We start from the raw sequence: 26,191 nt of genomic DNA on the forward strand, positions 1-26,191 counted from the left end.
CTAAAGGGAAAATGTTCAAAGCTGTGCAGCTCCACCATTCATTGAACAGAAGGAGCTGAGTCCTTAAAACTGTTCCTTCTCTCTATAGTCCAGACTTTGAAAAAATGGGCAATAAAATTATCTTTATTTCAGGGTTATCTGTGTGCTGCTTTGATGTATCCCCCATCTTCCCAGCTGGACTTGACCAGACCCTTCTGAGCCCAAACCTGCAGAACGCTGCTAGGGAACACATGCAGCTTTCCTGGGAAATTTGCTGAAATATCCTAAATCAATATTCTAAACCTTGCCTTAGCCAGGCCCACAGCAGGAAAAGCAGGAAAGGGTTTTTTTTATAAGAGCTTAGCAGGGGAAATGCATGGAGGAGCAGTGGCAAAGCCCAGCTTAGGGACTTGTTCCACTGACCAGCTGGAGTTGTGCCTCAGCAGAGCTCAGGGATGTGCTGACATCCACATTTCTCACTGTTCTGGCCTGCCCCTTGCTGGCCTTGCTTTCCCTGTCTCTACTGGAGCCTGTGGAACCAGCGTGGAACTGCTGGGAACTGATGGGAACTGAGGATTTCAGTTCCACAGCTCCAGCCTTGCCCTTCCCAGCTCCTGGCTTGGGGGGGTTTGGTTCCCACCTCCTCCTGGCACATCCCTGTGTTCCTCCCTCTCCACACTTGCCTTTTCTCATTAAGGACTCAGCTCTTCCAGGGGTTTTCCAGTTCCTCCGTGCCCTTCAGAATCTTGGTGCTTTTCAGGAACACCAGGAAAGGAAAGAACTCTCAGCTGTAACAGAAGATCCCTATCTCGTGCTACTGTGGATCTCCTGGAGACAAATTTCCATCTCCTGCCTCCCAGAAGCTGTCCCTGTCCCAGCTGACACTGGACACTCCCCATGTCACCCCTGAGATCAGAATCATTGGATTGGGTGGGAAGGGACCTTAAATCCCACCCAGTGCCACCCCTGCCATGGCAGGGACACCTCCCACTGTCCCAGGTGCTCCAGCCCCAATGTCCAACCTGGCCTTGGGCACTGCCAGGGATCCAGGGGCAGCCACAGCTGCTCTGGGCAACATCAAACCAGGGGATGTGCGCTTTGAGCACTGCAAAAATGTTGGTGGAAATTTTCCAGGCCTAATTTGACTTCCCACTCAGAGATGGAGAGAGTGGGAGAAGCTGGGAGCATCCCCAGAGCAGGAATTCCTCCACCAGCAACAGGCAGAGGAGAGGCCATCAGTGCCAGGGATGATCCCTGTGGAACAGGGCTGGGGGGTTTGCTGCTGGATAAACCCTCCTGTGATCCGCCTGCAGCTCGCTGCTGCCGGGCAGATTGCACAGAGCGGGAAGAGCGAGGTGCTGACCTCACCCAGCACGGAGCTGTGGAGCCACCACGGCCGTCCCGTGTCACCGCTGCCATCCTGTGTCACCATTGCTATCCCGTGTCAGCTCTGGCTGCCCCAGAGCCCCAGAATGGGGCACAGCAGGAGCAGGGCTGGCTTTGCTGCCTTTGGGAACAAGCTGAGCAGCTCCAGGAGCTGCTGCTGCCACAGCTGCTCTGAGAGCCCGCGGAGCGGCTGCAGGAGCCCAGCCCGGGGCAGTGATGTGCGGGAGGTGTCCCTGCCAGGGCAGGGCTGGAACGAGCTGAGCTTTAAGGTCCCTCCCAACCCAAGGCGTTCTGTGTTTCCATGAGCCCCGGAGGGCTCCCGCGATGGCTCCAGGTCACACACAGGGACAGGGCGGGACAGCCGCGGCTGTGTCCTGCCCTGTGCCGCGATGGGTGCTGCTCCCGGGGATGGAGGGCAGCCAGGGCAGCCTCACCCCCGGGCACGATCCCCCTGCCGGGTGTTCCCCGTGACCCCCGCGGTTGTAGCCCGTGGCCTGCGACACTGCAGCCCGCAGGGGACACTGAGCTGTCCCCAGCACTGCCCGCGCAGCTCCCGGGAGGCTGCGAGCCCCGTCCCGCACCTCGGCCCGGGTGCGGAAAGGCTCCTGCCGTGGCCAAGGGGCGATGCGGCGGCCGGGGGATGCTCCGGGGCCGCGGCTGGGGGCCGGGGGATGCTCCGGGGCCGTGCCTGGGGGCCGGGGGATGCTCCGCTCGCGGCGCGCCCCGTCGGGACGGGGACGGGCGGGGACGGGCGGTACCGCCTGCGCGCACCGCTCCGCGCCGCTCCGCGCCGCACCTGCCCGCAGCGCATCCCCCGCACATCCCACACGGCATCCCCCGGCCCGCATCCTCCCGCTCCGCTCCGCACCGCCCCGGGGGGCGCGGCCGCGTCCCGCCCCCGCACCGCCCCTGCGCCGCCGCGGAGCGCAGCGCGGGCGCGCAGCGGGACCGGACCCGCCCCGCCGCCGCCGCCGCCGCCGCCGCCGCTTTGTGTCTGGGCGCCGCCCGCGGAGGCGGAGCGGGCCCGGCCCTGGGCTCCGCGGCGCGGCGGGGCGGGCGGCGGGACAGCCGCGGGCAGCCCCCGGCGGCGCCCGCGCAGCCCCGCACCGCGGCTCGGCCGCGCATGGACGCGCGCTCCCGCCTGCACCGTGAGTACGCGGGAACGGGGCCGGGAGGAGCGCGCAGCCCCCGGGGATGCCGGGCCGCCCCGCCCCCGGGCGCGGGAGGGAGCGCGGGGCGGCTCCGCCGAGGACAAAGGAGCGCGGGGAGCGCTCGGTGCGCGCGGCCGGGCTCGCTCCGCGCCGCCGCCCCCGCGGCGCGGTGACAGCTCGGGCTGTGCCATCCCACAGCACCTGCCTGCGGCGGGGGTCGGGCTCGGCGCAGCTCCTGGAAAATTCTGCGCCCTTCGCAGCGCCGGTGGAGGCGCGGGGAGGTGCGGAGGAGGCTCCTTCCCTCCCTCCTTCCCTCCCTCCCTCCCTCCGCGCAGGGACATCGCCGCCTCCCGCGGTCCCGCGTGGCGCTGCCGCGGCATCCCTGGCCGGCACCGGCCCGCTTTGTGTCCGGCCCGCTTTGTGTCCGGCCCGTTTGCCCGGCCCGGCCGCCCCGCTGCACCGCCGGCTGCTCCGGCTGCGTGCCCGGGGTCTGGTCTGGGCGCAGCGGGCCATGGGCACCGGCTCACCCCGCGCTGGGGTCTGGGGGAGGCTGGGCAGGGCCCGGGCCCGTGGCGCTCCGAGCCCGCGTCCCCGTGCCCGCGTCGCTGCCGAGGGACAGCGAGTACCGAGGGCACCGAGCCGGCTTTGCTCGCTTTCTCTGGGAGGCTGGGCCAGGGAGGGTCACGGACAGGAGAGCCCTGCTGAAAGTTCCTTGGGTTTTGGGAAATAGAAACGGTCCGATGGATATTTTTTGCCGTGCCCCTCACTCCATCTAAATCCCTTCCTTTCGCTCCTGTCCATCCGTGATTCCCAGCTAAAAACGCCGGCCACGTGCCGTTGGCTGGTGCCTCTAACCTCAGGTGTTCGAGTGGGAATAATCCTTAGAACAGCTGAAATCCAAAGCGTTTCCCTGAGCACTCCACGAGCAGAGCAGTGACTTAATCCGGTGGGTTCTGCTGTTCCGCATCTGCTCGCTCAGCTCCTCGCGGAGGAGGAGGAGGGAGGGAGGAAGGGAGGGAGGGATGCTCGCCATGGCAACCTCGCGGCGCAGATTGCAGCCACTTCGGGGAAGTAGCGGGACTTGGGAAAGAAGCAGGAGCGGCTGAGCTCGGAACCGGCGCGATCGGGGCTGAGGGTGCCTCTCGGAAAGCCTGACCTGGTTTTTGGGAGCGTTGCCGGCGCCTCGGTTCCGAGGTGTGGGGGTGCAGAGGGAAGGGGCCTTCGGGGAGGTCACGGAGCATCCTCTGCGTGCCGCCGCAGTGAGAGGAGGGCTCTTCATTCTCCGAACACCGTTAATTGCTGTGATTATCCCGAAATTCCGGCATTTTATCATCCAATGCCTTGCTGTGCCGTGTTACTTTGGTGCCCCTGTGAACTTTAACCTTGGCCTGTGTTCCACCTGTAAAAGTTTTCCTTGGATAAAGCAGCAGCAGTTTTTATTTTTTTAATTACCTCACAGAGGAGGAGCTTTGCTCTGTGCTTCTGTTGCCCAGCTGATGTGAAATCCCTGAAAAAGGGGGGGTTAGATTACACTGGTTTTAGCAGTTGCTGGAGTAACAAAACCATTCCTGGGTGCCTGGTGGATGTGAGGAGCTGCAGCTCGGGAGCTGGGCTGGAATGCCTGGGGAGGTGCTGCCTGCCCAGCAGCAAATTCCCCACTCCCTGCACCTGCAGGGATTCCTCAGTGCTTCCCACAATGCAGCAAAAATTGGTTAAAGTTTAAAATACCACAAAAAGGATTTTAAAAGGAAGAGCTTGGCCGCTGTCCCTGGAATATTTCAAGGCAGCAGCACCATTAGAGCCCCCAAAATTCAGATTAATCGCCTCTGAGGGGTTTGCATCTGGATGAGGCTTTGCTGGGAGTGATGACCCTAAAGCAGAGACTCCAGGGATCCCAAACACAGCAGGACATGGCAATCCATGCCAGGACAGGCTGGAACCGTGTGCTGGTGGCCCCAGAGCCCTGTGGCCACTGAGCCACCCCCAGCTCTGCGCTGTCCCCAGGGCCAGCACTGTCCCCAGGGCCTGGGCAAACCTGGGAGAGGCCTGGGATCAGGGATGGGAGCCTGAGGGACAGCAGGGCTTCAGAAATGGTGAATTTTATCCTCCTAAGCATTCAGGGAATGTTATCCTCCTGGAATCCAGCTGACACCCCCTCCCCTGCCCAGGGAGCAGAGGCTCCATCCCCGGGGCTGCTCCATTCCCGGGGCTGCTCCATCCCCGGGGCTGCTCCATCCCCAGCCGTGCTCCAGGGCGGCCCATCCCGGCTGTCCCCACCCGGGAAGGGGCTGGGGACGCTCTGTGTGCAGGTGGAGGAGGAGCTGCTCCCCTGCAGGGTGTGAATCCACCGGGCTGATCATCGGCCCCAGGACAATCCGCTGGGACACAGCTGGGGGCGGGAACCCAGCCCCAGCACCCGAGAGGTGCCCCAGGAACATCCAGGGCCACTTGAGAATCCCAATTAAGGATTTCGGTGGATGCGAGCCCAGCGCAGCCCCAGCTCCTCGAGGTGGTACCAAGCCCTATTTAAAGATTTCCAAGAGCCACGATGTGTCCTTGGTTTTCATCTCAGCTCCCTCTAATTTTAGCGTGGTTTCCGTAGGCTCTCATTTGCAGATTGCATCAAATCCTAGGACAAGGCTTGCAGAACTCGGGGCTGGGTGGTTGTTTTTTTTTTTTTTTGGGCGCTGGGTTTTTTTGGTTTTTTTTTTCCTGGGAATGCAGCAATTTGTCGAGAGCAGAGAAATCCTCCGTGTTTGACTGGGCAGAGCCGCCCCTCCTGGTGCGAGCTGCGGAGAAGTTGGGGAAGGGAGGAAGGTGGAGGGATGAGGAGGGATGGCTGGAAGCAGCTGGGAATGAGGCTGGAGAGCCCCGAGAGCCCCGGGGAGAGGCTGCTGCTGGCAGGGCTGGAGCCAAGCGCAAAATTAGGGGAAGAAAGGAGCCTTAAATCCCCGCGCCCTGCGAGAGGGGAGCAAATACCGTGTTAATGGATCAGGTTCTGGTGAATAAAGAAGAAAAGAAGCTGTAAGCTCAGGAAGGCTCTTTTTCATTATAAGGAGGAGAACATTCCTCGTCCTTTAGCTCCCTTGGATCCGGAGTGAATGACTTTAGAGCTACAGGAGTTTAAGCTCATCGGAGGAAAACGGCGCTTTTTTTTTTTTTCATTTTTTTCTTTTTTTTTTTTCCTTCCCGAATATTTTTCTGGGAACAAAGATTTGGAAATGAGAGTTGGAGCCAAGAGAATCTGCGGACAGCAAATGTAACCTTCTCTAGGCTAGGAACCAGTGGTCAGAAATAACCCGAATTTGCCCGAGTCGGGCGAAGGGGAGCCCAGAGCGGATCCGGCCGGGATGTAGGGAGCAGCGGTGGGACTGGGAGCGCCGAGCACATTCCCATGGCCGGGAATCCAGCGCTCGGCTCCGCGTCACGCGCATCGCCAGGCTCCGCTCCTGCCGCCGCCGTGCCGCCGGTGTGAAGACGTCCTTGGCGGAGCTCGGATGCTCGGCAGCTCGGATTGAGATACAGCGACCGGCAGTCAGATCCGGCATTGAGGAGCCTGTGGACAGCCGCGGGAGCTCGGGGATTGTCCAGCGGGGCAGGGAGAGCGTCCCTCGGCTCCTGCCAGCGGAGCCCAGCCCGGCCCGGAGCTGCCCCGGAGCTGGATCCGGCGGGATTTAAACCTCGGCTCCCCGCGATCGCCTCGGCCCTGGATTGTTGCACAGCCCCGCTTGGCCGGGCGCTGCTTCTGCCGCTGGGACAGCCCCGCTGCGGCAGGGCCCGGGGCAGGGATGGCATGGCACGGGCACGGGCACGGGCACGGGCACGGCGGCGTGCCCGAGTTCCCCCCGCGAGGAACGCGCCGGGGCAGCGGATTCACCGCCACGCTGAGCCACGGCAGGAGCCGCGAGCGGGGCCGGCGCCGGCGCTTGGTGTCCCTGCTGCAGAACCCAGCCCTGCTCTGCAGAGGTGCCGGGGGCGGGCACGGGGGGACACGGCGGGGCACACCTGGGGGGACTCGGGGGGACACCTGGGGGGGTTCGGGGGGACATCTGGGGGGATTCGGGGGGCACACCCTGGTGGCTTTAGGGGGGCACACCTGGGGAATTCGGGGGACAGATCCTGGTGGCATTATGGGGACAGATCCTGGTGGTTTTAAGGGGACAGACCCTGGTGGCATTATGGGGACAGACCCTGGTGGCTTTGGGAGGACAGGTCCTGGTGATTTTATGGGGACAGATCCTGGTGATTTTATGGGGACAGATCCTGGTGGTTTTAAGGGGACAGACCCTGTGGGGCTCAGAGCTGCTGCCACGAGGGGACACAGCTCGGGGGGGACAGAGCTTGGTGGCTTTAGGGGGACAGAGCTTGGTGGCTTTAGGGGGACAGACCCTGCACTGCTGCCACGAGGGGACACGGCTCGGGGGGGACAGACCTTCGTGGATTTAGGAAGGACAGTGATGGCTTTGGTGGGGACAAACCGTGCTGGGGGTTGAGGAGATGCTGGCAGAAGGGGATACAGCTCTGGGGGGACACAGCTTGGTGGCTTTGGAGGGGACAAACCCCACTGGGGGTTGAGGAGATGCTGGCAGGAGAGCATACAGCTCTGGGCAGGGGGACGTTGGTGGCTTTGGGGGCCAAGGAGCTGAGCTGTGGCTGCCAGGAGCTCTGGCTCCAGCTCTTCCCAGGTCAAACCCCAGCAATCTCTGCTTCTCTTGCTTTTTTCCCAAATATATAAAAAATCAGCTCCATCCAGACACCCCCACAAGTTCTGTTTCCAGCCCCACCTTCCATCTTCCCTTCCCTGCTGCCCTTCCCCGTGCTGACCTCTGAAGAGTCTTTGGGGCAGGGGTTCCTCAGCCCTGGGACATGTTTGGGAGGTGGTTTTGGCCCTCTGCTCCTGCCAGAGGGGCACTTGGACAGCCTGGACAGAGGGACAGGTTGGGATGGTGCTGGAGCCATGCTGGGAATGGAGGGATGAGCCTGGGAAGGGGGCACTCCCTTCATAACCAGCACTGAAACCAGGACCTGGACCTTGATGGGTCCAGCTGGGGATATCCTGGTTCCATCCTCTGCAGGGGTTGGAATCTCGCTGCACTTTGATTTCTCCCCAGGTATTTGCTGTGTGTGCGGCGTGGAGGCAGCTCTGCCTGTTGTTCCAAGAAATATTCCTACATTTTCCAGCCTGAGCACTAAATTGGTGGCTTTCAGCAGTTCCCTAATTATGTGAGACATTTTTTGTACTTAACAAATGGCTCTGATTCCTGCCAGCACTTCAGCCTGGTGTTCCAGGCCCGTGGGTGTCGGGGAACAGAACATATTTCTGTGTCTGTGAATATGATCCCACACGTTGTCTTAAGTGGGAAAATGTTCACAGCCCTTATATGGAGAGGGAATTTTTTTTTTCCCCCTCTAAATCCATCAGTGCCTTCTCCTGCAGTACTAATGCAGTTTGATCTTCCTGGTGCTCTCCAGGCTGCATTGGGAAGCAGCAATGTGCAATGGGCTTCCTTCTTTTCCTGGCAGGAGCGTGGTGTGACCTGCTCTGCCCTCAGAGCATCCAGGAACTGGGGCTGGAGGTGGGGGGTGCCCTCCCCACCTGCACAGCAGCCAGGTGAAGGTACCTGGGAGCAGCAGGGGCTGTTTCACCTGGAACTGTGCCCCCCTCCTTGCCCTGGCTGGGAGCTCCCACCCCCAGCCCTGTCGGTGGCATTGCTGCAGCCAGGAATTGAGGGAAAAGCTGGGGATTGAGGAAAAAGCTGGGGATTGTGGAAAAAGAAGCTGGGAATTGTGGAAAAAGTAGCTGGGAATTGAGGGAAAAGCTGGTGATTGTGGAAAAAGTAGCTGGGAATTGAGGGAAAAGCTGGGGATTGTGGGAAGAGCTGGGATGTGTCACAGCCCAGCGACAGGCCCCTGCTCCCCACTGCTGTGCCAGGGGGGTTGTGCCGTGTCACTCAGGGAGCTCAGGAGCTCTGGGAGCACTTGGTGGTGTCCTGAGGGAACGCTGGGGAGAGGCTGGGGCAGACTCCTGGAACAGAGCCTTGGGAGGAGCTCCTTGGGCTGATGGAGGGCTGCGATTGCCTTCCCACGGATTTTGTCCAGGAACATCCACGGCTGCAGGAGGTGTTCCTGCCCAGGGGCATCACTCCCAAATCCTCTGGGGCCTTGTGATGCCCATGGAGGAGCAGCAGTGGAGTGAGGCCACTCTGTGCTGGCTCCTGGGAAAGCTGAGGGAAGAAGGGGAGCATGGCCAGGCTGGAGTGGCCAGAGCCACTCAGGGGGTGGATGGGGCCCAGGGCTGGGCACAGGATCACCCTGTTTTGCTGGGAATGCTCTGCTGTGGCACCCCAGGGTCCCACTGGGCACCGCAGGCCAGGGACAGCTCAGTGTCCCCAGCTCCTTCTCCAGGGATCCTGCAGGATGTGCCATCTTGGGAATGAGGTTCTGCAGGAGCCTCGAGCACCAGCTCAGTGAATGGACCTGTATTTGTAGGAATTTTTCTTGGGATCACAGAACAGGGTTTTCTGTATTTGTTGAGCCATGGCTGCAGATGCTGCAGTGTTTTTCTCGGGATTTTTTTTTTCCTAGCAAAGCCACTTGTCAGGATTCCTGCAGAAATACCAGAGAAAGAGGCCGCGCTGAAAACTGGGAGCACCATCAGCTTTGCAGCCTGGGCACAGAAATTCTGTAAACAGAAAACAAGGAGTTCTGTGCATTTTCCAGGGCTGTCCTTGTCCCCACCTGCCAGGGAAAGGCACTCCTTTAACGGGATGCCATTCTCACTCTGCTGGATGAACATTTCCAGTTGTGATGACAACCATGTGGGAACTTGGACAAGTGGAAAAGGGAGCTCCAGGAGCTGCCAGGCACAGGCCTTCCATCAGAGCTGCTATTTTGGGGGGACAGATTCAGCATCAGTAGGTGTGAGGCAAAGTGTCAGCCTGGATTTAATCCTTGCCCAAGACATCTTGGCTTTGGAGTGGTGACTTTGGATAAACCTCATCCCCAAGGTCACTCTGTATCCATGGGGAGGGCTGGGAAAATCCACCCACGAAGCAGCTGCCTGATTTGTTTCCTTCTTCAGTTTTTCTTTGATCCAGCTGGTTTTGGGGGAAGCACAAGCCAGGGTGAGTAAGGAGGGAGGAGATTGGCATCCCAGGGAATTTTGGAGTCCCCTTCCCTGGAGGTGTCCAGGGCAGGGCTGGAGGCAACACTCAGTGCTCTGGGCTGGGGACAGGGTGGGGATTGGGACTTGGTGACCTTGGAGGGCTTTTCCTCAAGAATTCTGGGATTCTGTTTCTCAGGATTTGCTGGAATCTCGTCCATAGGGTTGGTGAAGGCAGGAGAACCTCGTTGGTGTGAGCCCTCAGAGTAACCTGGGGTTGGGTAAACGTGAATTCCCTTGGCTGGGTGAGATCCTGCCTGGCCACCTGAACTCACCATCCCAGAGAGGGACCAACATCTCCTGCTGGCTCCAGCCAGGCACAAAGAGTGCCTGAAACTGTGGGGTGGGAAAAGCTGTTAGTGCTGGGGTACTTGTTCTCAGCTGTGAACTGTGATTTCCAGTGGTTATCTGCTTCCCAGGAAATCCTGGGCAGCTCGTCCCCACATCCAAACACATCTGCTTTTTTACTCAGCCCAATTCAATTCCTCTCTGCCCAGGGTTTCTGACCAGATGCAGCAGAGCTGACTCTGAGCCGTCCCACAGCTTTTCTTGCTCTCTGGAATACACAGAAGGTCAAATCCCATCCTCTGTGTCCTCATAATTCAACTGGAGCCAGGAGGGCTCCACAGAGGGCATTCCCTGGGTCCCAGTGCAGGGCAGGAGGGTGCTGGACCTCTGGGAGCTTCTGAGTGAATCAGCTGCTCTGTTGGGAGACTCATCCATGTTTATCCTAAAAAAGCTTCCCAGATTTCCTCTGGAGCAGCCACAACCCAGCTAATTACAGCAGGGATCAAAACGGGAGTTTGAAATGGGAGTGAAAATGAAATTAAGAGAAAATAAAGCAAATAAATATTGAAATAGAAATAAACCACAGAGTGGAGGCTGCTGCCACCATTTAACTGCAGATACAACACGAACACTTCTTCTTAATTAAGGAGTGGAAAAAGCTAATTAGCAAACTGCATCATGGCATTGTTGTGGAGATGAGGGCTTTGTGACTAAAGTTGCTTTGAGGAAGCAGGCCAGGAAAGAAATCCAGGTTTCCTGGAAGATCTGTAATGATTTCATAATTGATTTCCTGGAGCAGGATTCTTAATTTTATGGGATTTCAGCTGCTCGTGTGTTTGTGATTTATTTGTCAACAAGAGGAGCAAAAGCCAGGTTTGTTTGGAGCAGCTCTGAGAGCCCTGGGATAAGGTTTAGTGGGTGAAGGGCAGTGGATAGAAAGGAGCTTGAGCTGTGGTTTATTCTGCACAGGAGAATTGGGAATTGGGGATGGAATTACAGGAGCTTTGGGGGGTGGAATTAAATGTTCTTTCACAGAACCCCAGAACATGCTGAGCTGGAAGGAACCCTCAGCGTTATTGAGCCCAACTCCTGTTTCCCACAAACCCCAAGTGGGACTCCCAAAATGGGGGAAAACACCCCAAAAATCTGTGGAACCCAACCCCAACCATCCCACAGTCCTGTGATTCGGAACAAATAAGTCTTGCAACTCATGCAAAAGTTAAAAAAATAACTTTAATTTTTAACGGGTTCAGGCAATTCCAGGGCGTGTGGAGAAGCTGAAAAGGGAAGGCATCCTTTTCCACAGGAACCCTTGGACAGGGCAGGGTCCGTAGGAACCAGGAATGAGCTGGATCTGCCCTGGTCTGGAGCAGCCCCTGGCAGGAGCCCAGCCCACCCTCCCCTCAGAGTGACCCTGTCGGTCCCTGGGGCCAGGTGGGAGATGCTTGGTGGCCTCGGGGCAGGAGGGGAGCTGTCCCCTGCAGGTGTGTCCCCTTTCCCAGTGCCTGGGAAGCAGATTGTTCCCTGTGCTCCGAGCCAGGCTCCCGCTGCTCACGTTTGCAGCCTCATTTCACCTGGGACAGTGCCTGGAGCAGCCCCGTGGGATCCTGGAGCAGCAGAGCTTTATGGATGAGATAATCAGCAGCTCCTGAAAGTGATTAAATAAAGGTGGCACCTCCAGTCAGCGTCCTGGGGTGGTTTTGCCAGGTTTTGATGGATTATTTGAGTGTTTTCAGGAGGCTTTCCATACTGGGAGCAGCAGGCAGAGCATTAAATCCAGGAATCCCAGGGCCTGCTGAAGGTCAGCATTCCCTGTGGCAGGTGCAGGGCTGTGCATCCAGCACAAATATTGCAGTTTTCATGTTCAGGGGGTGGGTTTTGTGCATTTTCCTCCTGTTTCCTCAGTTCAATTGATGTAGTGTTCTATGAAATTAATGGGGGGAGAAGTTATGGCAGGGGCACAAATGTTGGGGTTTCTCTGCCATGTGTTCCCTGACTGCTGTGGAGCTGTGGCCTGACAGCTGCATTGCTTCCTTTGGTAGAGCAGCTTTTCATGGAGTCCCAGAGTGGTTTGGGTTGGAAGGGACCTTAAAACCCATCCCATGCCATGGCAGGGACACCTCCCATATCCCAGGGTGTCCCAGCTGCTCTGGGCACCCTGTGCCAGTGGGACATCTTAAAATCCAGATTTTAGATTTAACATCATCAGCAAAGATCTCCAAAGACTCCTCTGAACATTTGCCCTCACCTTGGTGGTTCCTGGGAGGACAAAAATTTGTCATTCTTTAGAAACGCTGAGCTCTTAAAGACCCCATTCCTTTAGATGTTGATGGTAATTAGGAGGGTTAATTAACCAGGGTTTCCTGGTGGGTTGTGGCAGCACAGGAAGGTGAATCAGGTCCCAGCCTGATCTGAGCTGCTTGGAAGGACCCTCAGCAGAGCTGAGGCAGCGTCACTGTCCCCTGCCGTGGGCGGGGTGGCAGGAGGTGACAGTGCCACCCTGCCCACGCTGTGCAGCTCCTGTCCCCTCCCTGAGCTGCTCCTGCAGCACCAGGAGCCTGGGATCTGTGCCTTCCAAATCCTGGAGCCTTTGCCAGGGACTGGTTCAGGGCTTTAAAGGCTGTGTAGGAGCAGCAGCTCAGCAGCTCTCCAGCCTTGAGCCCAGCTCAATCCCACACCAGCCTGGGCTGCCATTCCTGCCCATCCCAGCCTTGATCCCAGCTCAATCCCACACCAGCCTGGGCTGCCATTCCTGCCCAGCCCTATCCTTGATCCCAGCTCAATCCCATGCCAGCCTAGGCAGGAATGCCTTGATCCCAGCTCAATCCCACACCAGCCTGGGCTGCCATTCCTGCCCATCCCATCCTTGATCCCAGCTCAATCCCACACCAGCCTGGGCTGCCATTCCTGCCCATCCCAGCCTTGATCCCAGCTCAATCCCACACCAGCCTGGGCTGCCATTCCTGCCCATCCCAGCCTTGAGCCCAGCTCAATCCCATGCCAGCCTAGGCAGGAATGCCTTGATCCCAGCTCAATCCCACACCAGCCTGGGCTGCCATTCCTGCCCATCCCATCCTTGATCCCAGCTCAATCCCACACCAGCCTGGGCTGCCATTCCTGCCCATCCCAGCCTTGAGCCCAGCTCAATCCCATGCCAGCCTAGGCTGCCATTCCTGCCCAGCCCTATCCTTGATCCCAGCTCAATCCCACACCAGCCTAGGCTACCTTTTCTGCCCTTTTTATCCTTGATCCCAGCTCAATCCCACACCAGCCTAGGCTGCCATTCCTGCCCATCCCATCCTTGATCCCAGCTCAATTCCATGCCAGCCCAGCCTCAGCAGCAGCACTCACCACCATTCCAAAGCTCATCCGAAGCCCTCCCATAAATCAGAGCTTATTTCAAATCTGGGAGTGCAAGCACAGAATATTTTAGATATTTTAGCAATTAGAGCCCATGTGCTTTGGCAGCCAGGGTTTGGGGTTGGAGTTTGGTGGGGATAGGTTTGGGGATTTTTATTTTTATTTTTGGTATGTCCATTGGCATGGCCAGGCACTTTACTTTCAATTTTTTTTATTTTTCCCTTTCCAGTTTGTCAGAATGACCTTTGTTTGTTGGGAGCTGAATGTGTGTCTGTGTTTGATGCTTGGGTGAGGGTTTTGTTACCCTGTGAAGGGGATGATGCTGCAGGGGGAGGATTAAACCCAAGGCTGGTTATTTTACGTATCCTGAGACTTTTCACCCTAAAATGGAGGTTGTACTTCCCACTTTTAGCCTGGAGAAAAGGAGGAATTTCTCCATGGAAAAGGAGCTGCCTGGGGGAGTGGTGGAGTCCCCATTCCTGGGGGGATTTCACAGCACCAATGGAATAAAGGTCCCTGTCCCCTCTCCACGCTGGATTTGGGGTGAACTCCAACACTTGGTGATGTAAGAATTCCAACAATTGCAGAAGGAGCTCTCAGGCACTCTGACTGTCCCTGAAAGGCTTTGTTCCTTGTGATGGTTTCCAACGCTGCTTCCAGTTTCACAGGTTTTAAAAATATCCCTCCCAGTTTTGGTAGGAGGAAGTTTTCCTGCAGGAAAAGCGAAATCGCCATAAAAGGCTTGTTATTAAATCTTACGAGCTCAGTGTTTTTAATTTAACTTGTTACATCACAGGAGTGTGAATTCATTAAACTTCCTATTCTTATATGTGGGATCTATTTTAGCTGATGGATCTCTAAGAAAAAGGTTGGAGATGCGTCAGCAGCTCCTGTGGCTCTTTGGGAGGAGAATATATGGAATTAAAAAGGGCTGGGTGGAAAGCAAGGGAGCAGTGCCTGTGTCCTTCATCCTGCCGGAGGAAGAGGAGGGAACAGACCCTGATCATAGCCTGGGGGGTCAGCTTGGAGTGTTCTCCTTCCCTTTTTCCGCTCTCTGGGTGTTTGGGGTTGATGAGGAGCCCCTCTGGGCTGGGTGCTCGGAGCTGACAGCACCTCAGTGGCCAGCCTGGCTGTCCTGTGTCCCCTGAGCGTGTGCTCCTGTGCCAACATCTCAATTTGGGGCTCTCTTGCAGCTTCATTGGAACAAGTTCACGGTACAAGACCTGAGCTGTGCAAAATGGGGCTGTTATGGGTTTTATTCCAGGGCAGGAGGACGCTGCTGTGGGGCTCTGGTGAGTCCCCTGTCCCCTCCTCAGGGGATGTGGCACTGCTGGGACAGCACAGGGCCAGCTCTGGGGGTGCTCTTTGCTTTTTATTCTGTTTTTATTCCATGTGCTGTAACACCCCAAGCAGATACTGCTTCCTGCTGTCCCAAATCCCTCTGCAGCACCGCGTTCCCAAGGGCAGCTGGGGCTCCTCCCTTTGGCTTTCTCTGAGGGCTAGAAATTAGATTTAAATTTTGTTTGGGTTGGAGGGAGCTCAAATCCCACCCAGTGCCACCCCTGCCATGGCAGGGACACCTCCCACTGTCCCAGCTGCTCCAGCCTGGCCTTGGGCACTGCCAGGGATCCAGGGGCAGCCACAGCAAATCTGGGAATTCCATCCCAGCCCCTGCCCACCCTGCCAGGGAACAATTTCTAATTTCCAATCTCCCATCCATCCCTGCCTTCTGGCAGCGGGAAGCCATTCCCTGTGTCCTGTCCCTGATTTAAAATCACTTTAAATCCCTTTTCAATCACTTTGGGGAAGAGCTGAAGCGTCCAAAGGCTCGGAGCTGTTCCCTGGATGATCCCACTCTGGCTGTGGAGATTCCCACTCACAATCTGGCTTCTCCCCTGAACCTTTGCTGTGTGAATCCCAGGCTCTCCTGTGCAGTGCCCTGCAGCAGCTCGCTGTGGAGCTGGGAATGCATTTCTGGGGTCCCTGATCCCCCTAATGTCAGCGGCAGCAATGCTGAGGCTGCCCTGGCGCTGCAGGGTGAGAGGCACACGTGGACTGGCATTAATTTTATTAAGCTGCTGTAATTCTCCCTAAATAATGTTGTGTGCTGCTGATTCCATTGCACTGTGCAGGATCAGTGTCAGGCTGCCAGGCCTGTGACTATTCCCCTTATCCCATTTTCTCCAGTAATTCCGTGCAGCAGCTGCCTGCTCCCTCCTAATTCCCTTTGCCAAGGAAGTGCAGTTTGTCACCAAAAAAGTGTTATTTTAGTTGTAGTTTAGCCCTTGTCTCAGAACACAAAGGCTCCAGAGAGTTACAGACACAATCCCAAAGAATTTTTGGAAAAGAAGCACCATGGAAAGCAGGAATCTGCAGGGAACATTGGCCTGGACTAGTTCTTGCTGAAATAAACCCCCAGAAATTCCCATAAATTCTAATTAATTCAGTGTTAGAGGCATCAATATATTCACTGCTCCAGTTAATTTTATTTCTAGGTTTCTTCCCAAAATCCTGGCAGTGACCAACAGGGCTCCCCTTTGGCCTGAGCTCTCCCAGATCCTGTTTGGGAAGCAGGGAAATTCCTGCAAAATGCGGCAAGCTGCTCTGACCTGCTGTGTAACCCCAGCCAGAGTGGCTTTTGGGGGCTGGAAACCACCCCAGGCCCCTCCACCCTGCTTTTCCAGGGATGATTTAGCACTCCATAAATCAGGACACACACCCGAGCAGTACAAATGGACAATATCTCCAGGTACCCTAGAGAAAAGTAACATTAGTCACACATTTAGGCAGTCAGTGTCAGCCTGTTTGCTTATTTACAAGGGAAATAATTCACCCAAACTCGGCAGTGAGGGGAGGGGAGCTGCCACCTGAGGCTGGGCATCTTTGGCAATTTAGTTGTCAGGAAAACACTGCTGGGAAACACAATTTTCCTGGCTCCCAATAACTGTGGAATAAAGGGATTTTTGGGGCTGGTGGTGCACCCTGCACGTCCCCAGCTGCTGGTGCCTCTTCCTCCTCTCCCGAGCCAGATCTGCAGAATAAGGAAATCTATTTTAAGAGAGGCAGAGAAATCCCCAGTGCTGCTCAGGGACTCTGGAAAAGTCTCCCTGTGGACGTGGACTGTGCTGAGGTGCTCCTGAGACACCAGGACAGGATTTGCTGCCTTTCCTCAGGTATCTGGAGAAAACCTGGAGGCAAATGATGTAGAGCTGCTGCTCTGGGTTAATTTAATTTGATTTCTCTCTCACACCAGTCACTGCTGGGCAGGAACAGCTCTCAGGCAGTTGGAGGGGCCGGGCAGAAAGCCCTGGGAATTCCAGGCTCTGCTTTCCTGATCCTTTGGAGGAGCAGGGCTTAGGGGTTTGTTGAGCTTGTGGCCAGGGGTGGTTCTGGGGGCATTTTGGCGCTCTGAGGGCAGCAGGACATGGCTCAAAGCACAGAACAATTTGCTAATTAAGGGCTGTGCTCGGAATGGAAGCTCCAGGGGAAGGGAAATGTGTTCATTTTACCTCTGCATTTGTAACTGCACAGCTGAGAGCAAGGGGAGGGAGGGAGAGGCTCCAGCACAGATGCACAGGAGAGCAGTGAGTCCCTTCCGCTGAAATCAGGCTGATTGCTGGGGTTTCTTGGGGTAAAGGAGAGGGGAGAGTCCTCCAGGAAGCAAAGCAAGAGGGAAAAGAAAGGATTATTCATTTATTCCTTTGCCCAAAGAGGAGTCAATCCGGAGTAAGGGCTGGACCCCTTATTTCCAAATCCTCAGTGGAGATAATTGGATAACTAAAGATAAATATTGGGCTTAAATTCAATGCAAATTTGTCTGGTTTGTTTTAATGCTTTTAGGCCTGGGTTCAAGTTTTTGCTTTAACAAGCATCATTCCAGCTGGCCGTGCGACCTGAGCTTGAGGTGGCATCCTGAGGGATCAGCCTGGCCTGGGATCCTCAGGGGCTGGATTTGTGCTGGGCACTGAGCTGTGACAGGAGCTGAGAACGGGGAAATCCCTCCTGGATGGCCTCTGGCACCAGGCCCAGCTGGGCAGGCTTGCAGAAGGCAAACCTTTGGGCATCTCTGTTTTAAACCATCGAATTCCCAGCTTCCCAGTGCTTCTGAAACTCACCTTTATTTGCTGTCGTTTCTGCTGTGGTGTTACCGATTTCGAAATGCTCAGGGAGTCACAATCCTTTGGATTTTCTTGATGAAGCCCTGGGGGTTATTTGTTGGACAGGGGTTTGAGAGGGATGGGCCTGTGGTGGCAGCAGCAGGAAAGGGAATTGCGCAGGAGGGAAGCAGGAAGGCACTGAAGAGCAGGAGCTGGGACTCCATGAGGAGTTCCACAGCTCCTTTTCCTGCTGCTCTGTACCCACCTCACACCTGTAACTCCTGCCTGGGAGTGCTTCCCCAAAACCAGGGAATCACAGAATCACTGAGATGGAAAACCCTCTGAGCCCATTGAGTCCCCCAGCACTGCCAAGGCCGCCCAAGGGCCACATCCACAGGCTTTAAATCCCTGCAGGAATGGGGACTCCAGCCCTGCCCTGGGCAGCTGTGCCGAGGCCTGAGAGCCCTTTCCATGAGGGAATTCCTCCTGCTGTCCTGCCTGCCTGTCCCCTGGCACAGCCTGGGGCTCTTCCCTTCTGTGCCATCCCTTTTCCCTTGGGAAGGGACCAGCAGGATCCCCCCAGGTGAGCTCAGAGTGACAAATCAATGTGTAAGGATGTGGTGTGGAGTGAATCCTCTCTCCGGAGAGCCTGGGGAGCAGCAGCAGGATGGCTCCTGCGGGAGCTGGGCTGGCTGGGATGCAGGCAGGGCTCTCTCCATGGCCTCAGTGGGAAGCTGGGGTGAACTCTTGCCATGGAATCCTGGTTCTTGGAGTGACTGAGGCCAGCCAGCCTGGTCACCCATCCCTTCCTCCATCTCCATTTGATTTTCTGTCTCCTTTCCAAGCCAGGAACACCCCTCAGACACCCCCTGAGTGCTCTGTGCTGCTGGGGAGGTAAAGGACACTCCAAACACTGCTGGGAGAGAGAGCAAAGCAATTCCCCCCTTGGATCTGACCCAAAAATTCCAGTCAGTGCCTTGTGCTGTGTGTAAGGAGAATGTTGGGAATTGGGAGTGAAACCCCTTGTGACAGGAGCACATCCCAGCCTTGGGATGTTCCCAGTTCCAGGGGACCCTGATGGAAACAAACCAGGATTTGAACATTGAACCAGGAGCTTCGCTTTTTCTTTCCTGGCTGGAAAAGTGAAAGTTGTGTTGGATTCTCTTTGTTGGAGAAAACTGGTCAGTGACAGAGAAATCGGGATTTGCCTCGGTTTTGTTCGGGATGGGAGGGAGAAGGGAGAAGGCCAGGAAGGAATTCCATTATTCCGAGGAAGGAATTCCATTATTCCGTGTGGAGGAGTTGAGTGGAGCAGCAGGCAGGAGTAGCCCTGGGCACTGAGAGATGCTTTGCATCACTGAGTAAAACTGGGCTTGGCAGGGTTGATGTAATTCCAGTCACCCCCTCTGAAATCTGGAGTCCCCCTGGAATTCTCTTTGGAAGTGCTGAGGGTGGACACAGCCCTTAGGAACAGGGATTGCTGGGCTCTGGCAGGGCAGGAGTTGGGTTCCCTGATCCTTGAGGGTCCCTTCCCACCACCCTGTGCTCCTCTGACCTGTTCCCACATGGAATTGTCCCCTCTGGAATTCACTCTGGAAAAGATCCCTGGGAGGATCCAGCCTGGATGAGAGGCAGCTAGTTCTGACAGGGAGCTGGGGCTTCTACATCCCAAAAACCCAACCCCTCCTGGTATCCCTAAAATAAAATCCTTCTTGGTACCCTTAAAATCAAATCTCTTCTGCTGTTCCTAAAATCAAATCCCTCTTGGTATCCCTAAAATCCAACCTCTCCCGGTATCCCTAAAATCAGATCCCTCCTGGTGTCCCTAAAATCAAATCTCTTCTGGTGTCCCTAAAATCAAATCTCTTCTGGTATCCTTGAAATCAAATCTCTCGTGGTATCCCTAAAATCAAATCTCTTCTGGTATCCTTGAAATCAAATCTCTCCTGGTATCCCCTAAAATCAAATATCTTCTGGTATCCCTAAAATCCAATCCCTCCTGCTATCCCTCAGATCCAGCTCTCCCATTTTTAATGGAATTTAAACGGATGACAGGGAAAGTGCACCTGGAATTGGCCTCGTGTTTCTCACGTGAAAGTATCCCTGGGTGCTGTAACAACCACAGGGTTGGGAATTTATATCCCAGAAAATTCCCAGCATTTCTGTCAGTGCAAATCAGTAACGTGGAAGGAGATGGGGGAAAAAATCCATCAGTTTTTGGGACAAATTTCTTTCCCTGCATTTTGTAGGATATAAATCTCCTTTGTGACAAGAGAGCTGTTATCACCAGGGGCTAAAAGCCACCAAATAAAGCAGTTAAAAGGTTCATTCTGCTCCTAAAAAAGAGCTCCTATCATTCCCATTACTGTCACTCTGAGTTAAGTATGGAGGATGCACAGGAAAGAAATTTCAGACTTTTAAAATAACACTTTTACTACGAAAATGAATGTAAAATTATCAAATTTATATTTAAAAATATATTTATTTAAAATATATCTCCTTTTTAATTCTGAAGGGACTCGGTTACATAAAATATTTTCCCAATGTTTCTTTAGTTAAAAGGTGAATTTAAAAAAATTTATAAATGAACAGCTATAATTATGTAATGTGCATTTATATAAATATAAACAGACCTTTATAAATGCCTCATGTACAAGTAGATAAATACATACATTTATTAATACAAATACAGACGTATAAATACATAAATACCCAAACCACACAGAAATTTAAATATATAAACAAGCAAATATAGCTTAATGTACCAAATCCAGGGCTATTTCCATATGCAAACACACAAGCATAAATAAATACAGAAAATATAAATAGAGATATTTCAATATGGAAGCAAACAATTACAAACGCAGGTATTTGGCTTAGATTTTGTGGTTTGCTTTCTTTTCAAGCACTTCCCAATTTCTGGGCAGGAGCATCCCGGGTCCCAGGGCCTGGGACATGGGTGGCATTCCAGAAGGGATTTGTTCTGTGGGATTGCCTCTGGGGTGAGGAAGGTGAAAAGTCCTTCAGCTCCCAGTGGAAGGAGTGGAACTGGGGGATATTTAAGGTCCTTCCCAATCCAAACCAGTCTGGGATCCTGGGATCCCTCTTTTCAGGGAATTTAGAGATAGGAGGGAGGCACTGGGAAGGGAATGAGGAATGCTGGAGGTGTCAGACGCTGCAGCCCCTCCTGCTGAGGGCGACAGCTTGAGGGGAGCATCCACAAGGAAAATGCTCAACCTGAACAGAAAGAAAGGGGAATCATCACAGAATCCTGGAATGGTTGGGGTTGGGAGGGACCTCAAATTCCATCCATTCCCACCCCTGCCATGGCAGGGACACCTCCCACTGTCCCAGGCTGCTCCAGCCCCAGTGTCCAGCCTGGCCTGGGACATTCCAGGGATCCAGGGGCACCCACAGCTGCTCTGGGAATTCCATCCCAGTCCCTGATGTCCCCCCCAGGTGATGTGAGGTGATGTGCTGTGCTCTTCCTTCCCAGTATCCCATCCATCCCTGCCCTCTGGCAGCAGGACCCATTCCCTGAGTCCTGTCCCTGGGGCAAATTGCAGTCTCTGTTGTCTGGCATTTTCTTGGAATCCAGGTCGGTGTGAGGGTGAATCCCATGTGAGGGGAGTCTGTCATTCCTGGAGAGTGCCAGGGGAGCTGTCCCCGAGGGTCCCTAGGGTCCCCCATTGCCAGCTCTCTGTGTCCTGTGGGTGCTGGGAATGGCTCCAGCCCTGCCATGTGGGCAATGCACGAGTCCTTTCCTGTGGAAATTATGGGAATCAGGCAGGAAGGCAGCCTGCCTCCAAATGCCACATGCATACACAAAGCAGGAATGAATATGCATGGTCCATGTGGGCTCCAGCAGCAGGAGGGGAGCTGGGCACTGTGGCTGTCCTGGCTGCTGGATGAAGTGCTTCCCTTGGTGTTAGCAGCTGCAGTTGGGCCAGGGGGGTTTAGGGTGGATTTTGGGACAGGTTCATCCCCAGAGGGTGCTGGCATTGCCCAGATCCCCAGGGAATGGGCACGGCCCCCAGGCTGCCAGAGCAGCTCCAGGAGCCTTTGGACAGCACTGCCAGGGATGCCCAGGGTGGGATTTTGGGATTGTCCTGTGCAGGAACAGGGTCTGGACTCCATGATCCCTGTGGGTCCCTCCCAGCCCAGGATATTCCATGATTCTGTGATCTGTGCATGCCAGGAATGGGACTCAGCATCCTGGGAGCCCCAGGTGCAGCTCCAGAGCCCAATTCCCATCTCCAGGTGCTCTCCTGGATGGCTTCATTGGCCCAGGGAAGGGTCTGGGGGCAGGAATTGCTGGACTGGGAGGGGTGATCCCATGATGGATCACCTGTGCCAGTGGGAGCATCTGTGCTCTGGACAGGGGAGCGGGTGGGATGGGATGGGATGGGATGGGATGGGATGGGATGGGATGGGATGGGATGGGATGGGATGGGATGGGATGGGATGGGATGGAATGAGCAGGGTGGAGCAGAAGTGGTTCCAGAGGGAGCCACATCCACGTCTGCAGGGAGGAGTGCCCAGGAAGGATCTGGGGGAGCAGGGATTCCTAATCCCTGCTGGACTGCAGGATGGGAGCAGCACTGGGATGATGAAAGGAGCTGGAGCAAGGGGGACTCTTTCTTGCTTTCTAAGAAGAAATTTAAAAAAAAATTAACAAGAGAGGAGAAAAAAGACCAAGGAATTTCCAGGAATGGCTCCAGGTCTGTGTTCCCCTCTTCCTTCAGGGAGATGGGGTTTCCCACAGACAAGTGAAGTTCCAGGTTTTTAATGAGGTCACTGAGCACAGAATAACCCCTGAGATGGTCTGGGGGTGAAACCAGAGCGAAGCCTCGTGTGCTGATGCACCGGTGTGAAATACCCTGTGAAACAGCTGGGATGTGGATGTGCAGTGGTTTGGGATTCCTTCCCAAAGCACTGAGCTCTGCTGAGTTCATTCTTGGCTTTCTAAGCAGCACAAAAGGTAAAACCAGGGCTAAGGTCTTGTCAGAGCTGCAGAATTCCCTGAGGATTCCTCTTTGCTGCAGACAGTCCAGCAGCAGGCAGAATTCCTGACCCATCCCTGGCAGTGCCCAGGGCCAGGCTGGAGCACCTGGGACAGTGGGAGGTGTCCCTGCCATGGCAGGGGTGGCACTGCATGGGTTTTGGGGTCCCTCCCAACCCAACCATCCCATAATTCCAGCATCCTCTGACAGAAAACTCCGAACTAACAGGAAAATCCTTTCTTAAAATTCCTTTTAGGAGAGATGTAATTAAACCAGTCAAAGTATAATTGCATTTACACATTTAAAACGTGGCGTTAAAGGCATTTTAATTGGGATGTAGCCAGTGCCTCTCCCAGGAGCAGAGATCCTGGTTTTCCCTGGCTGCAGGCAGGGGAATTCTGCCTTCCTTTCTGTGAGCAGAGGCCTGGTGCACCTCAGAGAGCATCCAGAGGGAGCCCCTGGTGTTTCTTAAGGGTGCCTGTGCACTTTCCCCATGCTTTAGCAGCTTGGTAGCTCCTGAATGGACACCCAGGGACTGATTTTCAAACTGGGCTTTAACCTCCATCCATAAAAGGCACGTTTAGTTCTCCTGAAAGACATTTTTCCGTGCAAGTTGGGTAATTAGGAATTTGATCACCCTGCCTCCAGTGAGGAGAATGCTTTTTGCACAGAAAAAAAGCAAAGGTTTAAAAGTTTTATTCCAGAGAGCAATTTGGAAGATCGATAGCCTGAAATGACTTGTTTGCCTTAGAAATAACTGGATGGGAAATGCACTGGAAGTCATTCAGGTATCCAGCAGGGAAGGCAGGAAATGCAGGAATGACATGGTTTCACCCCAAACCACAAACCTCTGTCTGACATTTCATAGGCCCAGCTCACCCAGCGCTGGTTTTAAACCTCCAGAACCAGAATTGTTTGAACTGTTGGAGCCAGCACTGAGATTCCAGTGCCTTGCTGGGGTTAAGAGCATGGAATGGTTTAGGTGGGAAAAGCCCTCTAAGGTCATTGGGTTCCCCATTCCTCCAGCACTGCCGTGGCCCCAGGTGCCCTAAATTCTGCACATTCCCCCCAACTTCTGAGTGTTCCTGTGGGAAATGAAGTGGGATTTTGCTTTTCCAGTAGGTTGTGTTTGATTCAGTAGGAAAATCCACAATATTACCGAGAGTTTGGTGCCCTTTATTCCAGAGGCAGCTGTCCCAAAGTTGGTTTTCCAGAACGGGAGGAAGGCAAGAGGGAGAAAGGGAAAAGGGCACTGCTGAGAGCAAAATGGTGCAGGAAGAAGGAATGGGAGTATTCCAAAGGGGATGTGTGGCAGTCAGGTTCTCACCTGGGACTGGGGAGCTGCAGTTCCTGGGGCATAAATGCAAATCCAGGAACGTTTGGGCAGTTTTATGGATAGTTATGGATAATTAGGATAACGTGGAGTGGCCATTTGCTGTGTAGGTGTGAGTTCCTGGCAGATCCTTAGGGCTCAGGATGGGAATTTAGTCAGGAATATCCCTTTCCTTGATGCTATTTGTTCCCAAAAGGTGATTTTATCCTGAGGTTTTTGGGTCAGGCTGTTCTGTGCTGGATCCATCCATGGGCACCAGGCTGTCCTTGGATCTCTCCCTGCACTCCAGCTCTGGCAGAGAGAGGATTTGCAGAGTGTGAGTAAGACATCCAAAGAGTGGGGGAAAAGAGATTCCCTATTATTAGTGATGAGTTATGTAAGGAGTGCTTGGTTACGAAAGAACGGGACCCTGCCACATTTGGAGATGTGCTGCAATTCCTGGTGCTCTCCAGCAAATCCCATCTGTGCTGCTCACTCCATCCCTGCTTCTGCAGCAGGAAACACTCCCTGAGTGCTTTGGGAATCACCAGGAATGAGCAACCTGGGAGTGATCCCTGCCCTGCTCAGAGCCTGCCCTCTGCTTATCCCAGAAAGCTGCCACTCAGGGTGAGGAATTAAAAAGTCCATTCTGGAAAGGAAAAGTTTTGCCTTTGGCCCTTTGGAATATTTTTTCCAACAGAATCCGTGTTCCATGTAAGGCCTGGAGGGTGGCATTCCATGCTACAGGCTGGATGTGCCTGTGTTTGGTGTTCTGGGGTGGAGAAAAGCCGTCCTTAGGATGCCATTGCAATGGTGCTCTCCAAACGGGAATTTGGGATGGATTTCACCTCTCATTGTGGCCTTAAGAAGTTTTTAAGTGGAAATCAGTGAAGTCCTCACAGGTTAAAAAGGTGCTGACTGAAGGTGCTGGGTAAGAGGGATAAAAATAGGGAATAAATATTCCTTAGGCCGTGTTCAGGGGTATTTATAGCCAAGAATAGCCAGAACTCGTGATTATATGTTTAACTACAGCTGCTAGCTGCAGCAAGAGCTCCTCAATCATTTATCCCACCTTTAGTGGACAAATTTATCGTGCTGTTTGCTTGGTTTATCCCTTTCCTCATAAAAACTTCAGGAAAAGCTGGAACTGCTCTGCTGTTCCCCCAGAACTGGGGGTCACTCGTGTGAGGCTGAATTCCTGCTGCTGCATCTTTTCCCCTCTGCTTTACAGACACAGCAGCAGCAATACCCAGAATTAAGCAGGCTGAGTAATTTCCAGGATATCAACACACTTTTAATTGTTTATAAATTGGCTGCATAAAGCATTTGATTGATTTTTTTTCCCCTAGGCTTGGTTCTGAATAATTTGTTTTGTTGTTGATTTGTGTTGGGGTTTTTTTTTTGAAGTTTGGAGTTTTTGCAGCTGAAGACCAAGGGAAAAATCACTTTTTTGTTTTCAGGCGTTGTCAGAGGGGTTTTGAACATTCTGGGACCCAGTGCAGAACAGGGAGATGTGGCAGTGAATAGTTCTGAAGTTAAATTTTTCCTCTTTCCACATTTATGGGGGAGAATTCTGGACTGTGTCATGCACAGATCTTTTGTATCCTTGGTGGACTTTATTTCTTGTTCAATTCGATTTTCTGAGCGCTCTGGCGTCACACCAAGCTGATCGTTAAAGCCTGGGTCACATTGTGCTCATAAAAATGAGTAAAACCGGGGTTGGGAGGGCAGCTTATTTTGGGCACTTCTTACCTGTGAAGTGCTGATTTCCCAGCGATTTTCCAGCTCCTCTGGAAGCCGTTTTTGGGGCACTGAGGAGCACAATGTGTGCGCTCACCGCTCACAATGCGCGCAGGGCCCAGCCCCGAGCTCCTGGGCTGATTTTCAAATGCTTTCAAATATTATTGTCCCCAGCCCTATAAATATTATTTAAAAGCCTTTCTGAGAGCGCTTTTGCCTCGGGGCTGCTGCACAAAGCTGCAGTGTTCTGGGGGATAATGCAGACAGGGCTTTTAGATAGCGCCGCTTTCCCTGCTGGCTTTCTTCTCCCGTGCTGAATGAAACCATTGCTGCCATGTGCTTTTTGTGTGCCTCCTCTGAGACGTGGCCTTGTCCTGGGCCCTGCCTGACCGTGCCTCTGGGTGACTGGTGCTGCCTGCCTCGGGCAGCTGCCAAGAGCTGAGGCTCAGTCCTGCAAGACAACAAATGAACAGGAGCCGTTGTTGGGCGAGCTCAGCCTGGGGAGATTTCTGCCTTTTTCTCTCAGACCCATCTGCATTTTCAGGGTGGCACTTGGCCACTCTGTGCGTGGCACTGTCTGGTTCCCACATCCCTGCTTTTCCTCTTGTGCTCGTGGCCACTCCTGGCAGAATCCTCTGCCTTTCTCTGGGGAAGGTGCAGAAGCCACAGCCTGAGCATCCTCCTTGGAGGAGAGATTTGGTTGCCTGGAAACT

General features: G+C 54.4%; 1 protein-coding gene across 4 annotated transcripts in view; it reads left to right on the plus strand.

The window, feature by feature from the left end:
• The first annotated feature begins 2,463 nt into the window (after positions 1-2,463).
• LRRC7 (leucine rich repeat containing 7) overlaps positions 2,464-26,191 on the plus strand; it is a 102,901-nt gene continuing 79,173 nt past the window's right edge. For all 4 annotated transcript variants that reach the window (XR_004060915.1, XM_030953668.1, XM_030953669.1 and 1 more), the window contains exon 1: positions 2,464-2,513. Coding sequence is in view for 3 of the 4 variants with exons in the window: in XM_030953668.1 (XP_030809528.1) it covers positions 2,489-2,513 (25 nt within the window). In the remaining variant the exon portion in view is untranslated. The remainder of the gene's footprint in view (positions 2,514-26,191) is intronic.

The sequence above is a fragment of the Camarhynchus parvulus genome, chromosome 8, assembly GCF_901933205.1.
Source record: "Camarhynchus parvulus chromosome 8, STF_HiC, whole genome shotgun sequence".
NCBI classification, from domain to species: domain Eukaryota; kingdom Metazoa; phylum Chordata; class Aves; order Passeriformes; family Thraupidae; genus Camarhynchus; species Camarhynchus parvulus.